This window comes from Acanthaster planci, linkage group LG02 (assembly GCF_054643075.1).
Source record: "Acanthaster planci isolate LZ-2023a linkage group LG02, COTS_SCS, whole genome shotgun sequence".
Taxonomy (NCBI): domain Eukaryota; kingdom Metazoa; phylum Echinodermata; class Asteroidea; order Valvatida; family Acanthasteridae; genus Acanthaster; species Acanthaster planci.
In genome coordinates this window covers 23768380-23788029 of record NC_141778.1, presented here as the reverse complement: position 1 = coordinate 23788029, position 19650 = coordinate 23768380, and the positions used below count along the sequence as shown (strand labels likewise).

General features: G+C 39.8%; 2 protein-coding genes across 2 annotated transcripts; both read right to left on the bottom strand.

Moving 5' to 3' along the window:
- Positions 1 to 274: 274 nt before the first annotated feature.
- Positions 275 to 12101, bottom strand: LOC110984060 (uncharacterized). The gene is made up of 7 exons (XM_022243856.2): positions 11862 to 12101; positions 7038 to 7166; positions 6630 to 6805; positions 5011 to 5399; positions 4044 to 4273; positions 3548 to 3611; positions 275 to 2789 (listed from the first exon to the last, which is right to left on the bottom strand). The coding sequence occupies exons 1-7, from the start codon at positions 11934 to 11936 to the stop codon at positions 2476 to 2478; spliced, it is 1377 nt and encodes a 458-aa protein (XP_022099548.2). The 5' UTR covers positions 11937 to 12101; the 3' UTR covers positions 275 to 2475.
- A 1497-nt stretch (positions 12102 to 13598) lies between these two features.
- On the bottom strand, positions 13599 to 18258 carry LOC110984064 (uncharacterized). The gene is made up of 4 exons (XM_022243865.2): positions 18028 to 18258; positions 16482 to 16564; positions 15724 to 15778; positions 13599 to 15198 (listed from the first exon to the last, which is right to left on the bottom strand). Exons 2-4 carry the CDS (start codon positions 16551 to 16553, stop codon positions 14900 to 14902), a joined length of 426 nt encoding a protein of 141 aa, XP_022099557.2. The 5' UTR covers positions 16554 to 16564; positions 18028 to 18258; the 3' UTR covers positions 13599 to 14899.
- Positions 18259 to 19650: the final 1392 nt, after the last annotated feature.

Below are 19650 nucleotides of genomic sequence, written 5' to 3'. Positions count from 1 at the left end.
TACGTCAGAATCTGTTTTGCCCTGTGCATAAACACTGTACAGCAAGAATTTCATAGTGTGGGAACCGATGCGATAATTGCAGTAGAGAATATGAAATACGGGTCAACAGGTTGGCAGTGCAATTGATTTCAGAGTGGACTTCAGAGTAGGAATTACGGCAGTCGAGACTTCACTTTAGTTTAGTATTGAATATTATTGAATATTATTTCCTTATCCGTTGAAAAAGTTGTAATTAACTTGCAACAAATGGAACACTTGATCTCTTGCAGCCGAATCTGTGTAAATTGCAATTTTATTGCTGTATTAAGCCGTAGAAAATGTACAAACTGATGGAAGTAAATATACACAATATATACATGATTCATAGAAGAATATGAAACCATCAGAACACATTATTTCAGTACTGATTTAAAAGTGAGTACAAAACATCCTTTGTTAAACATGCAGAGTGCAGTTTTCCTGAAATGGAAGTATATAGTACTGTATATTGTGTGAATAACATTAGCTGTCCATATTAATGTTTCTGGGTAAGAAACAAGTAGCATAAAAGGCATAGAATTCCCTGCCAGAGTCATATTCCTAAACGTTGAACCAATCAGCCGCAAAAGCTATGTAGGGATAAGGTACATATAACCAAGTCAACTCTATAGTACATGACTGAAGCAAAAAGTCAACTAATGTATACTACTGTACACATGTACATGTACGTCCTTACTTAGCTTGCAAAAATGCTGCTGTTGGTCCCCGGCTAGAATTCTTGCACCCAGTGGACGAAAGTTTATCAACAATCTCATTTCAGTTAGTCCCATTTCTCTTGTTCATTTTGATTTCTTTTCTGTTTACTTGTTTTTAAAAGTGGTTCAAACATTTTGGACGGCTGGCTTTAAATTTACCTTAGGTGTTTATTAATTTGTGTAAATTCTAACCCACATGAATTCAAACAGCAGTGCAGGTAACTGCTATTTTTGACCGTCATTTGGCAAAATATCAAGCAAATATGGACTTTGTAAAACATTCCAAAGAGAGTTAAAACAATTACATGAAAATGTATTTCTCACCCTTTCAAAACACTATCATGATATGACCAACTGTACAAAAGTTCAGACACTGAATTATTTAAACAATCGCAGACTATCATGGCAAAGATGTTTGTGAATCCAAGCTGCCAAGTTTAGAAACTGATTATTGCATAATGGCAGTGATTCACAATTAGTGAACACATAATGAACACACTAAGAGTAAGACTGCTATGATTTCAGATGTCCTTCCCTAAACATTTCATGAACCTGTCAGAATTCCTGGTGATATTCAAGGCACAACAGGGCAACATTAACATTTAATCTGATATCAACTAGCCATACTTCTAAAACAAACATATTTTGATTACACCATTAAATGGTACACCAAAGCAATTATATCCTTTATACAAGCTTATCAACAACTCATTTGAAATGCTTTAGATATTTGGTTACTCTTCAAACTATCTACTTACTAAGTTACTATCACATTTGTGCAGTGTTGGAGCAGCATGTACAAGCAATGATATTCCCTAGATTCAACGGTTGAATTGTCACTGAAATTAAAATAAAGACTGAAGTTCATTCATTGTGGCATGCTTCTGAAACCCTTAAATTTGATTATGTGTAGGAAGGTCTTCACTTTTAATTAATGACTGCTTAAGAAAACCAAAAGGGAAATATACTCTCTAAAGAATTGTTTCTAGCACATTAAAGTTAAGTCTGTGCAAAAACTGATCTTTCACTTATGGCAGTCGCACGGCATTAAGGCAAGTGTGAATTAGACACATGAACACTTTATGCACAGTCAGTTACTACAAACCTGGATATTGCATACTCTGCAAGGATGGATCTTACACTGCAGTACAGGTACTGGAGACACCATAATGTGTACAGCCCATAAGACTGAACATTAATTTCTGTGACTTGTGGTCATATCCTCTGCTATATGTACCACAATTCTTTGAGATAGTTCAGGTGTCAATGACAGTTAGAAGCCATTGGAAAAGGCTCCAGATTAAGATCAAAGAAGGGGATTTCCCTCATTTGCTATCACTCTGAAGGTTTTAAAACATTTACGGGCCAAAAACTCAACTAAAATGTAGAACCCCTCTGCTATATCAATAGCAGAAATCATCGGATGACCTCAGCCTTAGGGGAAACAATAAATCATATGAAAAGTAAAAAAATATAAAAATCAAGCAGTCTATCTCTTTAACTATAAAATTAACTACGAAAATGCTCGTAAGCAAGACCATGCAAGGGCTCTAGAAGTTCATGGTGTGATCGTTTACTCTCAGGCTCCGGAGCAGATGTATCATAAGTACTAATAATATCACAAGTACTAATAATATCACAAGTACTAATAATATCACAAGTACTAATAATATACACCAAGTCACACATGTCTTTTGCACAGTCTACCAATTAAGTAATTGGGAAAATATCATCTCAAACATCAAGAGGATTTTTGTTCACCTCGTTTGATAATCTCATTAACAAGGTCTCGCACAATATGACAACAGTTATGACTGTCATGCAGTTTTTGACATAACTCTGGCACGGTCAATTCAACCTCCCTGTGTGATGCCAGGTAATCTAAAACATCCAGGGCTGAATGCATTTTCCGCACCTCCATTTCTGGAATGTCGAAAAGCTCAGCAAAACGGACAAAGTTAAATCTTGTAGAGATGTGGAGCCGCTGTGGATCTTCATGCATGTGGTTCCTAAGTAACTCTTTATCTGCCCTGTGCATCTGTGAAATGGTAACATCTGTGAAATGAAGAGGTTACATTCATATTTGTTAATTACAGCCAAAATGCCATACATGGACGTCCTTTTTTGTATACAATATGGCCCGCAGAGTTTGTTTACATGATTCTGTTTTAAACGTCTATCCATTTTGATAATGACTGTTCCATTGTACGAATGTGAAATATTTATTATTTCCTCTAAACAACACTCCAATGTACTCCCCATGCGTAATTTTCAACTTTGTAAAACTAACGTAACATTGCAACAAGAAATTATTAAATTCTGAATCAGTTTAATAAAACTTTCCCTGTGGGTCCTCTGATTTTTGCTAGCTTATTTGATTTATTTACAGCATCACTTACAGACTTTGAAATTGCTTTATCCATAAGAAAAAGGAACGGTATTTTGCATTTATCAGTATTGCCTGGCACTTTGTATGAAGCGCAGCATACAACACCAACAATAGTGCCAAATTGAGGAGTAGAATGTTCTATTAAATAGCTACCATTTGGTAACTACCATTAATGATACGGGCGATTCACTATAGTGTGCCTCCATGAGTTTGCAACGCATTGACCAATCACAGTGCGTGAAAACTGTGGACCCTTTCCAATCCCGCACTGGGACGACAGATTTCGTCAATGTGTTACAAACACTTGGAGGCACAAAATTGTGAAACGCTCATATTCAGTGATGATGGGGATTTATAGAGGGGTTAAATAATGAAAGGCATTTTCCCAAAGAGTATGTGGTGCAAAGAGCAAGAAATAGTGTACCTTTGGTGTACTTCTTAGCTTGCTCAAACCTTTCCAGAAATTGCCTTCGTTTGGCTTCCTTATCCTGCAAAATAAAACAAAGTCAAAGTTCGCTTTCTTTAAACTACTGCATAAAGTATTTTTCTGAACAACATTCTTTTAAATATCACTTCCTATTTTTCAGCAAAGAGTCTCATGCAATGTACAAATATATGGAGGTACTTTAGATCCACTGTTTATGTCTGTTATCAAGTTTATGACCAGTCCCCACAAGTCCATCACAAGTCATCCAGTCTTAAGCCAAGTCATTTGTTATGCAAATGATTTTAGGTCATTTCTTTGTTTCTTTGTCATTTCTGTCACTCTGTCAGGTAATCATTCCAGGCTAATGAAAAAGAGTACTCAAGACACACAAGTGGAAGCCACCAGCTAGCAGATGTAGACACTTGGCTCAGACATGAGCTCCTCCTAGCCCCAGTCAGTTGATTTGAAACAACCTTAACTTTTGCAAGGGTACCTGGGGGTCTCCGCCAGGCAGTGTGGAGCTGTCCCGTGTGGTATTACTCGCTGATGACTGGTTGGAACCCCTCCGATCATCACTTCCATCGTTGTCTGTCTGTCCTTCATCACAAATGGAACTCGGCACGCTTGGAACAGCCTCGTTGTCATTATCAGTGGGTGGTTCTTCAAATGGTATGGCTCTTTGTGTTCTTTCACCGGTTGGTGTGGTCTGGACGGGATCAGGAGCTGGCAATAATTCCAGAACATTTGTAATCATCTTTGGTGAAAACAAACTCCCTTCAATAACAAACCATCTTTGCAGTATAAAGTATGTAAAATTCTACAATGAGAAATGAAACAACACACGCAGCTGCCTCTCTACTCAATAAAAAATTCTTCCTTTTAACCCCTTGACGGCGTTTTTTTTTTCTGAAAGCCGACTCTGAGAATTCCAGCCTGGCTTGGCCACGAAGGCCACCTGCCAAACTGCAAATTCTCGGTTTGTGGCCATGCGTGCTCTGCACGTTTTGATTTACACGGTGAAAAGGCTCACTGTTCGGTGGCATGCGGCTCTAGTCACGCTTCCACATTCCCGTTGCCTCTTTTCAAATTGGGGACTACTGTGAAGCTCTAAATTGGATCTCAATTTTTACGGTGTCTTTTCCGCATCCCGACATGAAGGGGTTAAAGTGGCAAGAGGTACAGAACGCTGTAAATGTTGTTGTGGGATGTTTCCCCCCTCCTTTTTTCAATTACCTGGTGTTATTAAGCGTGAATTCTCTGGTTGGGAGTCACCATATATACAAGAGCCAGGGTATGCCTTTTTTCACCGTGTTCGCTTGAGCTGAAAAGCGGGCTGAGGGATCTCAATTTTTACGGTGTCTTTTCCGCATCCCAACGTGAAGGGGTTAAAGTGGCAAGAGGTACAGAACGGTGTAAATGTTGTTGTGGGGTGTTTCCCCCACCCTCCTTTTTTCAATTACCTGGTGTTATTAAGCGTGTATTCTCTGGTTGGGGGTCAGAGTTGTTTGAGCCTCTTGTGCGGTTGTTTTCCAATGTTGGCGACCCTCTTGTTGTTGCATTGTTGTGGACACATTTTGGGGGACAAAACTTTACAGTAAGCACAACTATGACCACCACCACCACAACAACACCAATTACAAGTATCACTATGAGGACAATGGTGGAAGGGCTTCTCAGAGGACCTCCTATAGGACTAGGTGATGAAGATGTCAGGTTACGAAGACCTCTGTTGTGAGGGTCCTCCCCGGCTGGTGGAGATGTTGACCTGAGACAGTCTGAATAGAGGTAGATGTAGTGCTCATCAGCACAACTCACACAGTGATCATTGCGCTCATCATGACGAAAATATCTATTGAAGTTGGACCAGAAGATAAAGATTTGCAATGAAAAACAAACAAACGTTATCGTTCCGATTCCTGCAGCAAACTACCACAATCCTTCAAATCTGTTTCATTTTATTACAACTATGAATTGACTATTAGTTAAACCACATACACATGAAGGGAATAATTATATGCTTGGCTAGTCTTTAATCATTATTCAAGACTGAATCAAGAGAATGGACGCTTTTCATAATCAGCGTCTTGATCCAAACATTTACGACCAGCCAAGCACGTTTATAAGCATTCATAAATACCTTTTGAGTCAGAACATCAAAGTGCGTGTTTAAAAATTGTATAGTTCTACTGATTTTCTACAGCAATGTTACATGTATACATATCACAGGTGGGAATTTATGTTTAATTTGAAAAAAGGTTTAGAAAACATTCCCACACTGTTTAAATGTGTTTAAATGTGTGCTCTGAAAATCAGAATACATTTTACAGGCATCGTTTACAATAAAATTGAACACCAGATGGCATCAATCAAAACGTCAAACATCTAAAAGGGGCGGTTCTGTTTACATGGATTTGGAAGTTGTTTCGTTGAAACATTTAAACAGGTAAATGTCCCACCCTTAGTAAACAATCTCCACGTGGTGCATACTGTGTGAGGTGACACAGAACGAGATGAGCTGGTGTAGTGTGAATTTGGGACTCCTAGAATGCAGACTCATTGGGCAAATACACGTGAAGATTTTAAATTTCAGCCAATGCAATAAGGGAAAAAAGGACAAATTTCATACTGTAGGAGTCTAAAGTTCATGTGATACCGGAAAAGCGCTTCAGACCAGCTAGCCAGTGTTTTATCATCTGTCTTAGGTGTTAACAATGAAACACAAATAATGCTTTGCATGGTGGAGAATCAATGAAAAATGACTTTTTGAGGAAGCACTGTGGTCAGCGGTTAACAATACCAGTTAGTATTTTAGACATCACTGAAAAAGGGTACTTTAAAACCACCTTACCTCTTTTTGAATAGTGAAGCTGTCTATCACAACTGTTGCTGCACAAATACCTCATTAAGTTTAAGCTTTGGACAATAATTTGTATAATTGTGTCCAATGAACTTTAGCTGAACTTTTCCAACCATACTCCTATTCCTGTACTATCCAGTACCTTCCAAAAGTCTACCCTTTGCATCTTTATCACTGATAGACCCCCAACACTCTTAGTCACACGTAATATCCAAGACTCACCCAGGCTTGCAGGGGCCACATTCCCGGTCTGTAGTGCGAGTGCAAGGTATCTTATCGTTTTGGGTGTTGTCGCAGAGGCGGCAGGAGTCACACACATGGGCGCGGGAGACAGGTGAAAAGGTGCCTTCCTTGCACGGCAGACACTGAGCATTCTTACCTAGGCCATCACCACACACCTGTTGTACATGTACAGGAAGGAATTACTGTTGTTTGAGTACATGTACACATCGGCATCAGCATGATGTGAAATGAGCTGTTAGGGTGTGGCTGCTGTTGGCTGTGGGAAAAACTTGACATCAATTTTTCAACATAATTTTTCATCCCCCAAAAACCTTTGCAGAACGACAACAAGCCAATTGTGTTGTCCCACCATCTCTACATGTTCACATACTTTCCTATTACACGTACCTCAGATAAACCTTCACCCGGATCACACCTTTCACAAGGATGACATTGCTGATTTTGCTCATCATAGAACTGGGGTGTACCATCGGCAAGGTTCGAGCATGAGGGCACAGCAGTGGGTGCTCCAGCAGTCTAAGAATTACATGTATGCGGTGTAAATAAATAGAAATGCATTAGAGTAAAGACAACAGGAAACCGTTAGCTTACCCTGTAATAAATAATGTTTGAAAAATTCATCTTGGAGTAGCCCGAGAAGGCTGTGATAAGGTCTTCACTTCACAATTATTGCTTGATGTACATGAACATATACTTCTAGAAGATTGAGACAAAATCTGTGTGAATCCAACCAAGGGCAGATCCAGAACTGAATTATCTGGGGGAGGGGGCAGCAATTTATTAATTTGTTTTTCAAGTAAGCTATTATGGTCTTTTCGGGGGTCAAGCTATATATTTGGGCCCTCTTTGGCCCCACCCCTGATCCCTCCCCCAAATCCAACCTACATGTACTTCAGGGTTTCGCCCCAAGCAGTCGAGTGACAACTTTGATAATGAAGTCCATGTCGCAATCTCACGATCCACTTAATTTTGACAATTTGCCAGCCTATTTGCCATCCCACGAGCCACTACCCCAAGTTCAACCCTGAGAAGTTTTTAGTGCTCTTAAGAAAATTTCTGTATCGAAATCAGGTGGACATGACAATTTGCCTGCAAAAATTGTCAAGGAGTTTGCTTATGAATTAAGCACCCCTATTACTGATATCCTGAATATGTCGTTTTCCCAGGGCATTATCCCACTCCAGTGGAAACAGGCAAATGTTGTGCCAACTCCGAAACAAATGTTACCCACCCTGAACCAATTGAGGCCTATGACCCTGAGTAAATGGGCTGTTGAGAATGGGCTTTCCCTTAACTCATCCAAATGTCACTTCATGCAGATGTACTTCGGTAGACAGGAACTTTCAAACACACAATTTCATATAGCTTGAGTTCCTCTTGATCAAGTTCAGAGGGTGAAGCTACTGGGTGTTACATTGCAGCATAACTTGAAATGGGATAGTCATCTAACCGACATCGACGGCAAAGTCAAGAGAAAGCTCTCCATGTTAAGGAACTTAAAAATGTGCGGCCTAATTCATGCTGAACTCGTTATCATATATAATATAAAGGACACATCAGACCTGTTTTAGAATACTCAGCTCCCTTGTGGCACTCTGGAATTACATGTTCTCCGTCTGGTAACTTGGAATCAATCCAGAAAAAGGTGTGTCGCATCATACTGGACCGATCGTACACTTATTATGACCAGGCCTTCAATGTCCTTGGACTTAAAACACTTGTTAGTAGAAAAAATTGATCTGTGTACTAAATTTGCTCTAAATACTTTTGATTCTGATAGATTTAATGCGTCGCTTAATAAATCCCAAAGTTATCACAGGATGCACTTCAGATCAAATACAATTCTTCAAGAATTCACCTGCAAAACTAAACGCTTCAGCAACAGCCAGCTCCTTTATTTCACAAAACTTATAAATTCGTCTGTTTAAGTCTCGTCATCCGTCTCCTATGTATTGTCTAGTAACCCCTGTCATTTTTAACAAACGTGTACTTTTGTTATGTAAAGTCCACTACACAATCATCTTTTGGTGTTTTCTTCTTTGCTTTAAATGTCTTTTATATCATTATGTAAATTGAAATTTAAGCTTATCCATGTATACTGTTTAATGTTTTTTTATCTATGTAGCCCTTTTTAAATTCCGATGTAACAGTGCTCCGCAATTCAGCCCTTGGGCTGCTATTGGCAGTTTGATTTAAATAAACCAGCAATAATAATAATAGAATTTTGACACCTATCCAGAAAAATGTTCTTTTAAAAGGTCTAATTGGAAATGGGTGTTGTCCTTAAGGAAAATTCCTAATTTAACTTTAAAAGTAGCAATACAAAAACAGTCTAATCACAATTTACACTGTGTATACATGTATATGCATTTTGAACAAAACTATTAAAGTTAAATTCCTTTTTCAAATGCACGCAGGATGAACCAGGCCAAGGAGATGGGCACGATTTATATCAAAATAACCCAAACTGACAACACATCAGCTCTGCAAGTAAGTACAAACTGCTAAACTTATTCTTAGTCTAAGGAATTTCCACCAAACTTTAAATCTAGATTACAAAAATTCAAATCATGTACTGGATTTGGTTGTAGCCTTCTCAGACACACGTAGTCAGGTCTGTCTGGACATCAGTTTGGCTCTTAGAGGACCATTTTTGTTGGCAGGATTTAACTGTGGTGCAGTTAACTACACTGTACTTGAACTTCACAGAGGAAGTTTCAGTTCAGTAACAAAGAACCAGGGTTAAAAAAATATGACATTTTAGATTGCCCAAGAATGTACCTATACAGTCAAAAGCCTTTGACAAAATTCTCACAAAGAACAGTAGGCAATTATAGGTCCTTTGTGTTGAGATAGCAAAACACTGATCCCAACTGAGGAACTGCATGGAGCGCCCTCACAGAGGACCTGCATGGAGCGCCCTCACAGAGGACATGTTTTGTTACTAGATCTAGATGACAATGAAGTACTATAGGCTTAGTTTGGGCGGCTAGTTCTTGCATGTTCACGAACAGCTTGATTTGTTGTTCATGGGCTGGCCGCTCGAACTCCAGGAACGTACAACCGGTTATTGCTACTAGTTATTTGTAGCAAGCAACATGCAACATGGCAGCATCCTAGTGCATTCTTCAAGAGTTAATGTTTGGGTAACTGGGCTAACTTCTTTTCCATTAAAAAAATCATTTCTGTCATGGAAAATTATTTATGTTAATTTTGCCAAATTTTCCATTGTCTCCAGCTTTGTAAGCCATCTCGATAGTTTCAAAAATCAAATCTCACGACTTTTTCTGTGTGTTCGTGTAAAATCCTGATGAGGAGATGGTGTGTGAACCTGTTCCGAGAACAGTGTTCTTGGGTCGTGTTCCCCCGTTTGAGAGCGAGAACAAAAAACAAGAACGGGCTGCCCGAACTCGACCATAGTGTCTACTCAAGCATATCACACAGGAACGAAGACCTGTCCTCTGTGAGGGCGCTCAACGCAGGCCCTCTTCATTTCAGATGAGTCCAATTCAAGATGTTGAAAGGAAGGCATGTGGAAGATTAACAGTTTGCACAGAAGGGATATTACAAATGCCCATGGAGGAAAGGTCAGGTTTTGGCCTGGTCCCCCATTCTGTTTTGAGTGAAGAGGCTGAACTTTGGGGAGATACATGATGAACGATGTCTCAATGTTGCCATAAGGGATTCCTTGTTTTGTCATTAGCTCTTGAAGATTGGAGGTGCATGTACTTACAAATTTTAACCCTCATGTACACATAAATTAATCCTCACACACCTTTAGAAACTCTTTTGAATGGGAAGCAGTGGAAAAATTAGAGGCTCTGTTGTAAACAATCATTTCTGAAAGAAACATGAGGAAAATACCTTGAATCCATCGTCCCCCAAGTTATGGAGTACTGTGATTTGTTGTCTTCACTTTTTCTGTTTTGTGCGGTTTTTGTTTTTTGTTTTTAATTGTTATCTTTGTTTTCTTTTTTTGAAGGGCCCAAATAAGGTAGGATGATGCTCTTGCATTCATTTTCATGAAATTAACATGATCAAGAGTCCGGATCATTTTAAAATAGATGGAGACTCAAGCAAACTAATACTAGTATTGTGGAGTATGCTAAATTCGCGCATACAAATGTTCGCGCATCCAGCCTTCTTGTCATGAAACTCTTCAATGAGATTATGCGCTCACGTTAATTTGCTGTCGATGATCGATTGTCACTTTGACATTTTTCTTTCTCGGCTACAGTATGTGCAAATTAAAAGCTTTTCCAGGGAGAATTTGGGAAAATGTCCACAGACCATAAAGCTTTACTTTGCAGACTAAATACAAAAATGAACCAGTTGAAATTGTCTAGGCAATGGATAAATGATTGCTGTTTGTTCACAATCGATGTTGGACGTCCGATATGGGCACTAACGACAACTTCGATCAACATTCACCAAATACTGAGGGCGTTATCAAAAATGTGAAGCCTAAAAAAGTACTGCGCACATTACATTTTGAGATTCCCGTTGGCAGCGCCCGTTGGCAGCGATGGGCGTGGATCCAGATAACTAACTCATATTAATGCTAAATATAATTTAATTGAAAGAATGAAAATTCATGCCTCACTGTAACTTCAAAGTGAATAAAAAAACTAAACTCTAGGAGAACGAAAAAGAGAAGGTGATGGGAAGTCAAGCTATGGTGAATAGAAGTGTTTTTTCCTCAAACTGCATCACTAAACCAAAGTAATTAATGCAAAAAAAATTCCTGTATGTAAAATTGTATTAAAATTGGAGGATTTGGGACTGTTAGGGTTAACTGGCAGATACATGTATTTCAGAAGTAGGGCATTACCGATGCCCCATAAAACAACATTTTGCAACGTACGTGCGCGAATTATGGTGACATAGGTTTTACTAGAACCAATCCGACTCGGTTGCAGACGACATTGTTCCTGTTGCTTCGGTGACATCCAATGTTCTTCATAATATTATTCCACGAAGGATTTTAGTCAATCTTTGAACTAGTGAAAATGAAGCCGTAAAAATTGAGTATATTTAAGAACAAACTTTGGTCAAAGGACTTAGTGTGCGAATTATGATGACTTGTGGATATGTCACTTGAACCACAAGAGAATATACATTGGCGATTTTGCTACATGCTAACCTGGAGAAGGTAGATTTTTCTACCTCCATGATGACGATTACAAACAAAATGGCACGAATATGTCTCACCGTGATGAGGCATGCAGCCAATACTCCGACAGACAACGTACTAGCCATGACAGCTGCAGCTGGGTGACTTCTCATCACGATCGTAACAATGTTACAGTTAGCAGGAATTTTCCAACACCAGATTCACTACCATGCCTAAACGCAGTGGCACTAGCAGTAGCACTGTACAACGCATACCGTGGCATGACCGAAGATTGTATAGCGCAAGCATGACTTCTTTCGAAACTTTGGACTAAATACAGGGACTTCCCCGATGAGCTCATTCATCTATAGCGCCCTCGATCGCTACATCAAAAGAGGAAAACGTGACTAGTTTATACGGTGGCTCACAACTGCCACGGCAAAAGCAAAAGCGCCACGGCTACAGCATGCACAGTAAAAGTGCTGCTGCAAAAGCAAGCACACAGACTTAGTTGGGGGGGGGGGTTGTTGATCCTGGCCTGCATGCTCAGACACACAAAACAGGAAAAATATTTTAGTATGAAAGACGGCATCCTGCAAGCACATGACAATGTAACCCGAGTGTCCTTTAACATGATGCTAAAAAACCCTGGTGGGCCTCTGTGGTCCTCCTGGAAAATTTCTTGGTCAACCCCTGATGCACACAACCTAAAAGGCCGAATTTGGTTGTAAATATGGATTACGACTATGTGCACACAGTGCTGTGAAAACAGTACCTTGCTGTACAAAACATCATAAAATATAGTGTGAATTAGAGTGGAAAAGCCGGAATCACGTTTTGCAACTGTATGTGGACATAAAATGAGAAACACAGCCAATTTTTGTTCAAACTATGGCCAAGGTTAGTCTTTGATCCCCTTTCCTCTCTCAGTATGGGTGATTCACAACAGTGCGCCTCCAAGAGTTTGCAACACGTTGGCCAATCACAATGCGCAAACTCTGTTGACCCTTTCCAAACACACATTGAGTCAACAGATTTCCCCGAAATCTGATTGACCAGTGCATTGTGAACTCTTGGAGGCGTACTATTATGAAAACACCTGTACGTTGTTCTGAATCCACACCAGCCTATTCTGCTTCAAGAAACTGTGGCAGACAAAACACTGTTCTATCATGATAATGGCTTATGACAAGTGTCATGCCATGATGGCCGGCTCAGCCGAATCGTCAGGCTCCTGTACTCAACACATGGGGAGGTCGCATGAGGAGCCTGATCAGTCCAGTATAGTTTTAACTGAAACTGGCCCACCAGATTTCATGAAGTTAGAACTCACCATATCGACTCTCTACACATTCACAAAGTGGTGAATGTGCTTTGGCATGATGCTTTTGAATTTACCGTGGCGCTTTTGCGCCTTTGTGTGATTTTATTCCCAAAAAGATGTGGATTTCTTCCCAATAAAATGTCAATGATAAACTTTGCCCCTGCATTATGACTTGTGAATCCAAAGCTAACAAGGAGTCGAAGTTCAGGAAAAACTCTTCAAACACTCCCAGTCCACAATCATAGCCCTGGGGATATTCATAAGGGCTGTGGACCCCACAAGTCAACAGCATGCAAGCACAAAAAGAAGATATGATGTGTAGAACATGGTTAATATTTTCAGAATCTCTTGAGTGCGAATTACACATACAGTAAAACAATTGAAGATCAGTTAAAATGGAATAGTAGATCCTGACAATCAGATAAGCTTTCTCAAATCCTCTGATTTGGGTGTGATTTTGTGTGCACCCTGGGGGGTTAGGGCTAATGATTGACAAGTTGATGACATGACATTAAAATACAATGTAACTTTCAAATTTAATCCCAAAACTTTGAAAAAATCCATACATATACAAAAATATCTATGAACAGAGTACTATCACTGGGCAATTACAAAATGAGATAAATGCATAAGAAATTGATGTTTCCAATGTTTAATATTAAAGGTCCTTAATTAACTGCAGAGCAGCTTGATTCACCAAGGGTCCCCGATGGACAATTGTGCACAAAACATATATGGGAGGTCTTCCAAAATGTTTGTATGAACAAAAGAGGACTAGGTGGCCCAATCCGGTTCGTAAGTGACTTTGTCACGTACGTGCCTGCACCACTGATGGCAAGCTTCCATTGGGTGAGCACTCAAGTTGCGCTTCACTTTCCAGTTACATGGTTCCATGTACTGGAACTGTTCCACTTATGAATCGGATTGTTGCTGTGGCTTCTGTACTTTTATAACATGGTAGGAGTTAAAAATATGCACACCTTCTCCCCACCCACTAAAAAATCCAATTGACAGAGATGACAGATTAAACTACAGTACTAGAATAAACATGGGGTAACTAACTTTTGATGGGCATTGATCAGGGTTTAATGATGACGTGGGGATAATGAAGACAGCAACTGTATTGCTTGCAGACACTCACGGTGCCTATACTTCTCAGCAATATGCACAAGGGTGAGTTGGGAGATTGCTCCCCTGTCTTAATCACAATTTCATCCTTTGTTGCCATCGTGGTAACACATGCAAATTCACTGATGGATAAAGTCACGTATAAAGTAATAAACCTTTGCAGACATAATATATTGTATTTAAGCAATTACTCAAACGGTTCTCTTCTATTTTCAGTGCCCAGAGACTGAAAGAATTGGAAATGTATTGAAGAGTGTTTCAGATTATTTCAAATGAACTGAAATGAACAGTTTGGGTCATCAACCCATATAATGCCCAGCTTTCAACATGACTCAACTGGAATGACTTACAATTCATAAAATTTGCTATTAGATCACAAATCCTGCATGACTTGTACTGAATCATTTTGAAAACACAAACCAACATCCACTTCTGGACATCGAATTGCGTTAATTTGAACTTTGCAAAAAGAGGTTGGCAGTTTTCCTCGGTAAATTTGTCTGTAACAATGAAATTTATTTCAGAGGTCTTGCAACAACACTGGTGATGAGTCCCCCAAAAAGCTGTCTTTGTCTAATAAAATGCAACCTTTGTGTGTGAACCTTATTTCCGTTTCGTTTCTATTTCAACAAAATATGCTTCCACGAATACCTTATTTTGAATCAACGGTGATCAAATATAATTTTACCCACGATTGATTATTTGGTCAACAAGCTTACGCACGACATCATAACACTGTTTACAGTTTTTCAGCTTCTGAAGGAATTCAGCTACAGTCAGTTCAACCTCTCTCGTTGCTTTGAGATAATCCAGAACTCCCTCGGCCGATTCTATGGAACGGGCTTCGTCCCTCGAAATATCAAAAAGGTATGCAAGCTTGATGTAGTGAAACCTGCTTGAGGTATTCAGCAACTGCGCCTTTTCATGCATCGCTTTGTTAAGAAGCTGTATATCTTCCCGGTGCATTTTTGAGATGCACACATCTGCATGATTGGGAAAAATTATTGTGATGTCAGTTAACTGAGCTGAAATAGAGCTCCATATGATTTGTTTGATGAGCTAAACTAGACTTAGAATGAAACAGACTAAGATTGGGCAAGGAGAACATGAAATGATTGACACAGTGTATCAGCTAATGAAATCTAGAAGTGAATTTCACATGATGCCTTCCAGTCTGTGGGAGTTCAGCTTAGTTCTTCATAAATATCTGAGTAATTCAGTGACTGGATGGCTGGTTAATAGAATAAAAACTTGTAACTTTTGACAGCTTTGAGAGAGAAAAGTGTCTAAAGTTGTCATGTATGACAGCAAAGTGCATCAGATCTACAACACTATTGTTCCCAAGGCGTCAGATGATTTTAACCATGTCCCTCTGCAGTGCATCTGTCCGCCAACCACAGTAGTTGGATGACATCCGCAATGCTTGCACTTTGTACTGTCTCCCCTCGAACTGTGTCGTCATTGCATTGGGTGTAAAACAAGCTGCAATTTTGCCTGTATTCACTCACCTCTGGTCATGTAAAGAGCTCTCTGAAACCTTTGATCCAGCATTTGCTTTTCATCCTGTGACAGAGAGACAGACAAAGTGCCATCTGACAACCAGACATAAATCAAGTTAGGAAAGTTGAAAACCTTACCAAAAAATGGAAAGCAGGAAGGTACACATGCATGTACATGTATTTGGGGTCATTACAACAAAAAAAGGAAAAACTACATTACCAAGCAACAAATGGCATATGACCACTGATCCACACAACAGAACTTTTTTTTTGTTCAGTCTTGGTGTGCCAATCTGTGGGACCTTCTTTTGGGGGAAGGATGGGTGTTCCAATATTGGGACAGCCTCCCTGACTGTCACTGGTGATGAGGGGGAAACGTGTGCAAACCCATAAAAAATTAAAACTGAGATGCTTTTCTTGTAATGAGCGTGATGTTAGACATAGAAGTCCTTCAGGAAAAATCTACGATCACATCTGCTGTACTTTGGTTGTGATTATTGTAGAAAAAGTAAGATACCACTTTGTGCATGCTTGTGAAACCATCACAAGACCAGACACAAGACCACTGGACCAGACACGAGACCAGTAACAAGTAACTGAGAGAACATTATGGCAAAGGAATGCTTTTGTTGCAGTTCATTTGAATAGCTTGTGACTTGAAATCAAACTGGAGGTCTTCTGCGCTCTTGTGATGATCTTAAGAGGTCTCAGCTGCAATTCCGCTTGATACAAATGTGCAAGCAGTTCATACATTTATGAACACTCACCTGTCCTTGGAGTGAGGCTTCTCGGTGTGATACAACTAGATTATTCCCATCATCACCACAAGCCATTCTCATTCACACAGCATCTGAACAAAATCAGGGTGGAAACAATTAAGTACATGTACTGAATGGCAGTTATGATTGACACTGTACCTTCGAACTATTTCTAAGTAACTAAGTACATAAATCTAATACCTGGGCAAATTACATAAAATTGCTGAACACAGAAATAACCGAATTCTGCTTTGCAACAGACACAAACTGTGCAGCAGAAACAGGTTACCAGTCAAGTGATGTATACTGCTATATTGGCTCGTTCTCAGTTGATTATTGCTGAGCCCTTACTTTTTCTGCCCAGTAACTCCTTGGAATTGCATAAAGAAGGGTGTATAGTAATTATGTCAGCTTTAAGCGCAGATCAAGCTCAATTTTGGAATACCAAAGTTAAGCAATTCAAAACAGCATTGTGCAACTGAAGTTGGTGAGGTTAGGAGACATGAGTCCCAAATTTTTAGACCATAATCAGTCTGGTTTAAGCTGATCAATGCTCATGACATCAAGTAATTTTACGATGTCATGAGCAATGAGGCTGGAGTTATTCAAACTAGTCTGGTCTTAGACTTCAAGTAGAAAATGTTATATCCTGACAACACTTTATTGGTTGTGAACAAATTCATTTTGAAAATAATATCTGAAAAAATGAAAACGTTTTTCAGTCTCAGATTCAATATTATTTTCAAGTTTTTGCAACAACTAATCTTGATTGAGCTAATAGGCCTACTTAAACATTTTTCCTTAATTAAATTGGTACCTCAAATGGGGCACATGAACTGATAAATCACTGCAAGCCTTATTTTGGCTTTACCACATAATTTGGGAGATTTCGTAAGCTGAAGAATGTGAAAACTTGGCCTGAGTTTCTTTTACAATTTTATCTGAACCCCAGGCTCGACTCTACTCCAGGCCTATAGTGGACATGCCTGAAATAATGCAAACTGTTGGGTGCGACTGGCTAATGTGCATGATAGCTCTGTGCAATTGTTTGAGTCTGCGTGAAACTTCCAACTTTACTTAACCATGAATTAAACAGAGAAAGCAATAAGCTGATGGCAGAATTATCGACAAATCATGCAGTAAGATCATGGAGATAGGAAAACATTGACTGATCGCACAAAGATCTACACAATGCAGTGCCACTGAGTGGCAACTGACAACAAATTCATCTAGAAGACGGATATAGATTTGGGACTTTCTACCTCCGTGCCCATTCTAAGCGCAAACTTACGGGATCCGAGTAATTCGAGTAATAAATCCGAGTTACGAGCCTGAGGGGCATTTGTTTCGCACCGATTCAGATCGCAATCAGTGATCCGATGTTGGTTCACTGACACCAGAACCTGCCTGAAGGACAGCAAAAACCAGCCTTGGGATCACTGATCGAGATCCAGATCCGTGCGAAACAAACAGGCCCAAGGCCTCTACAAATTCCCTTCAAGACTTAACATTTGGACATGGTGGGGCAATTATTACTATTCCTCATATGCATTACCTGCTCAAGTTCAAATGCTGAAAAAGGCGATTTGTAGAGTCTAAGCTTTGCTTGGACTAACAGACAAGCAATTAAATATAGTCCTATATAACCATATAACTGATATTTTAAACTAACGAATCAGAAAAAAATAAGAACGTATGTCTGAAAGCCAATTTTTCCCAGAATTGCTGGCGGCAGCAGTAGGACTAGTCGTAGTGAAGCGTCTTTACACGGGGGATTCCCCGTGCGGTTACCGGCGGGTTTTTTTCCACAGTGTTCCTTGACGTCTCTTCGGTTTCAACCGCTCAACCGAAGCACCGATTCTCCATCCAGGGGCAGGACATCAGACTACGACGAGTTATATTTGCGATAGAGGGCGTTACTAGTGCAGGCCACTTAGTAATCTGCCATAGCCAACAGTGATAAATACCCGAACTTCAAAAAATCAGGAAAAATACTCACGAGTTTCTTAGGTACTCGAGACGCACATCAAATTAAAGCCTAGTTTTTGATTTTCATCTTCTTTTCAAATTTCCATTAATTAACCGATGACTTTTGAAGATATTTATTTCCACAGAAGGTCACCCCTAAAATGCAGTCGTGAAGCCCATTTTGAAATATCGATGCCTACACTTCTAAAAAAAAATTAGACCGTTTTCAGGCACCAATTTCTCCAAATCTCACTCAGACGCAAGCTGGTATTCTCTTTGCCTAAACCTGTCTTTTCTACAAATTTTTAAGTTGATGGGCCACAAAATGCTCTATTTCGTAGAGAATTTGAGTGGGTATGACCATGAGACTGAGGGGCCTCTTAATACAGGCTGCAGACAGACCAGCACGGCAAAGGATCTTAGCTTCCTCTGCCCAATGGCACCCCCTAACGACTACAGGTGTCAAGGGAATGATGATGTTATTGGTACATATAGCCACTGAGCACAGTGAGACAAATGACAGTGCCGAGACGAGCACAAAGTTGAACTGTGAAAACTGGTCGTGGGATCCCCCTGCCCTGCACTGAGTGAACACTCCAGTAATGATGCCAGCAATATGATGACCTCTGTATCAATGTTTGTCAACGTGATTCACAAAATGAAAAGTTAAAAAGTTCCCCCGAAATGTCATGTTTATTTTCATTATATTTGGGCACGGATCCAGTGAATGGGGGAGGGGGGGTATATAACTTCCCTCTCAATGCCATTTTTTTTACACAATCACTCTCTCTTTTGTACAATGCATATCCTCCCCGCAAATATCCTGGATCCGCCCTGATATTTTTGGAATCGAAAACGGCGCTAACACTGAAATGGCATTAGCACCCTCTTGTGGAGGGGCTGAGGCTGATTCTTACAAGGATGGAAAAAACCTGTCTGACAATCATTACAGGTAAAATCCGTATATGTCAACTAGGCTGTGGATACGCTTCTGCCTATAGCCTGATAAAAATACTACTTATGAAACAAAACAAATACGGTGCAAGAACCCCGAGAATTAAAAATTGCTCAACGTCAACATAAGCGACCCTTCTCATACCTGTCACCTTGAAGAAACGTTGGCCTACGCACTTCACTGGTTCCAGGTATAAACTGAGATGCATCGAGCTGTAAGAAATGTTGACCTTCAGTAGTTTATGACATATTTGCT

Bases quoted from the DNA above. Each gene is read 5' to 3' on its own strand.
- LOC110984064 (XM_022243865.2), bottom strand. From the start codon at position 16,553: ATGAGAATGGCTTGTGGTGATGATGGGAATAATCTAGTTGTATCACAC. The intron at 15,779-16,481 runs GTGAGTGTTCAT...TCTCTGTCACAG, and splicing joins AAGCCTCACTCCAAGGACAG to GATGAAAAGCAAATGCTGGA. The intron at 15,199-15,723 runs GTGAGTGAATAC...CCAATCATGCAG, and splicing joins AGCTCTTTACATGACCAGAG to ATGTGTGCATCTCAAAAATG.
- LOC110984060 (XM_022243856.2), bottom strand. From the start codon at position 11,936: ATGAGAAGTCACCCAGCTGCAGCTGTCATGGCTAGTACGTTGTCTGTC. The intron at 7,167-11,861 runs GTGAGACATATT...TGTAATTCTTAG, and splicing joins TGGCTGCATGCCTCATCACG to ACTGCTGGAGCACCCACTGC. The intron at 2,790-3,547 runs GTACACTATTTC...TTCATTTCACAG, and splicing joins AGCTAAGAAGTACACCAAAG to ATGTTACCATTTCACAGATG.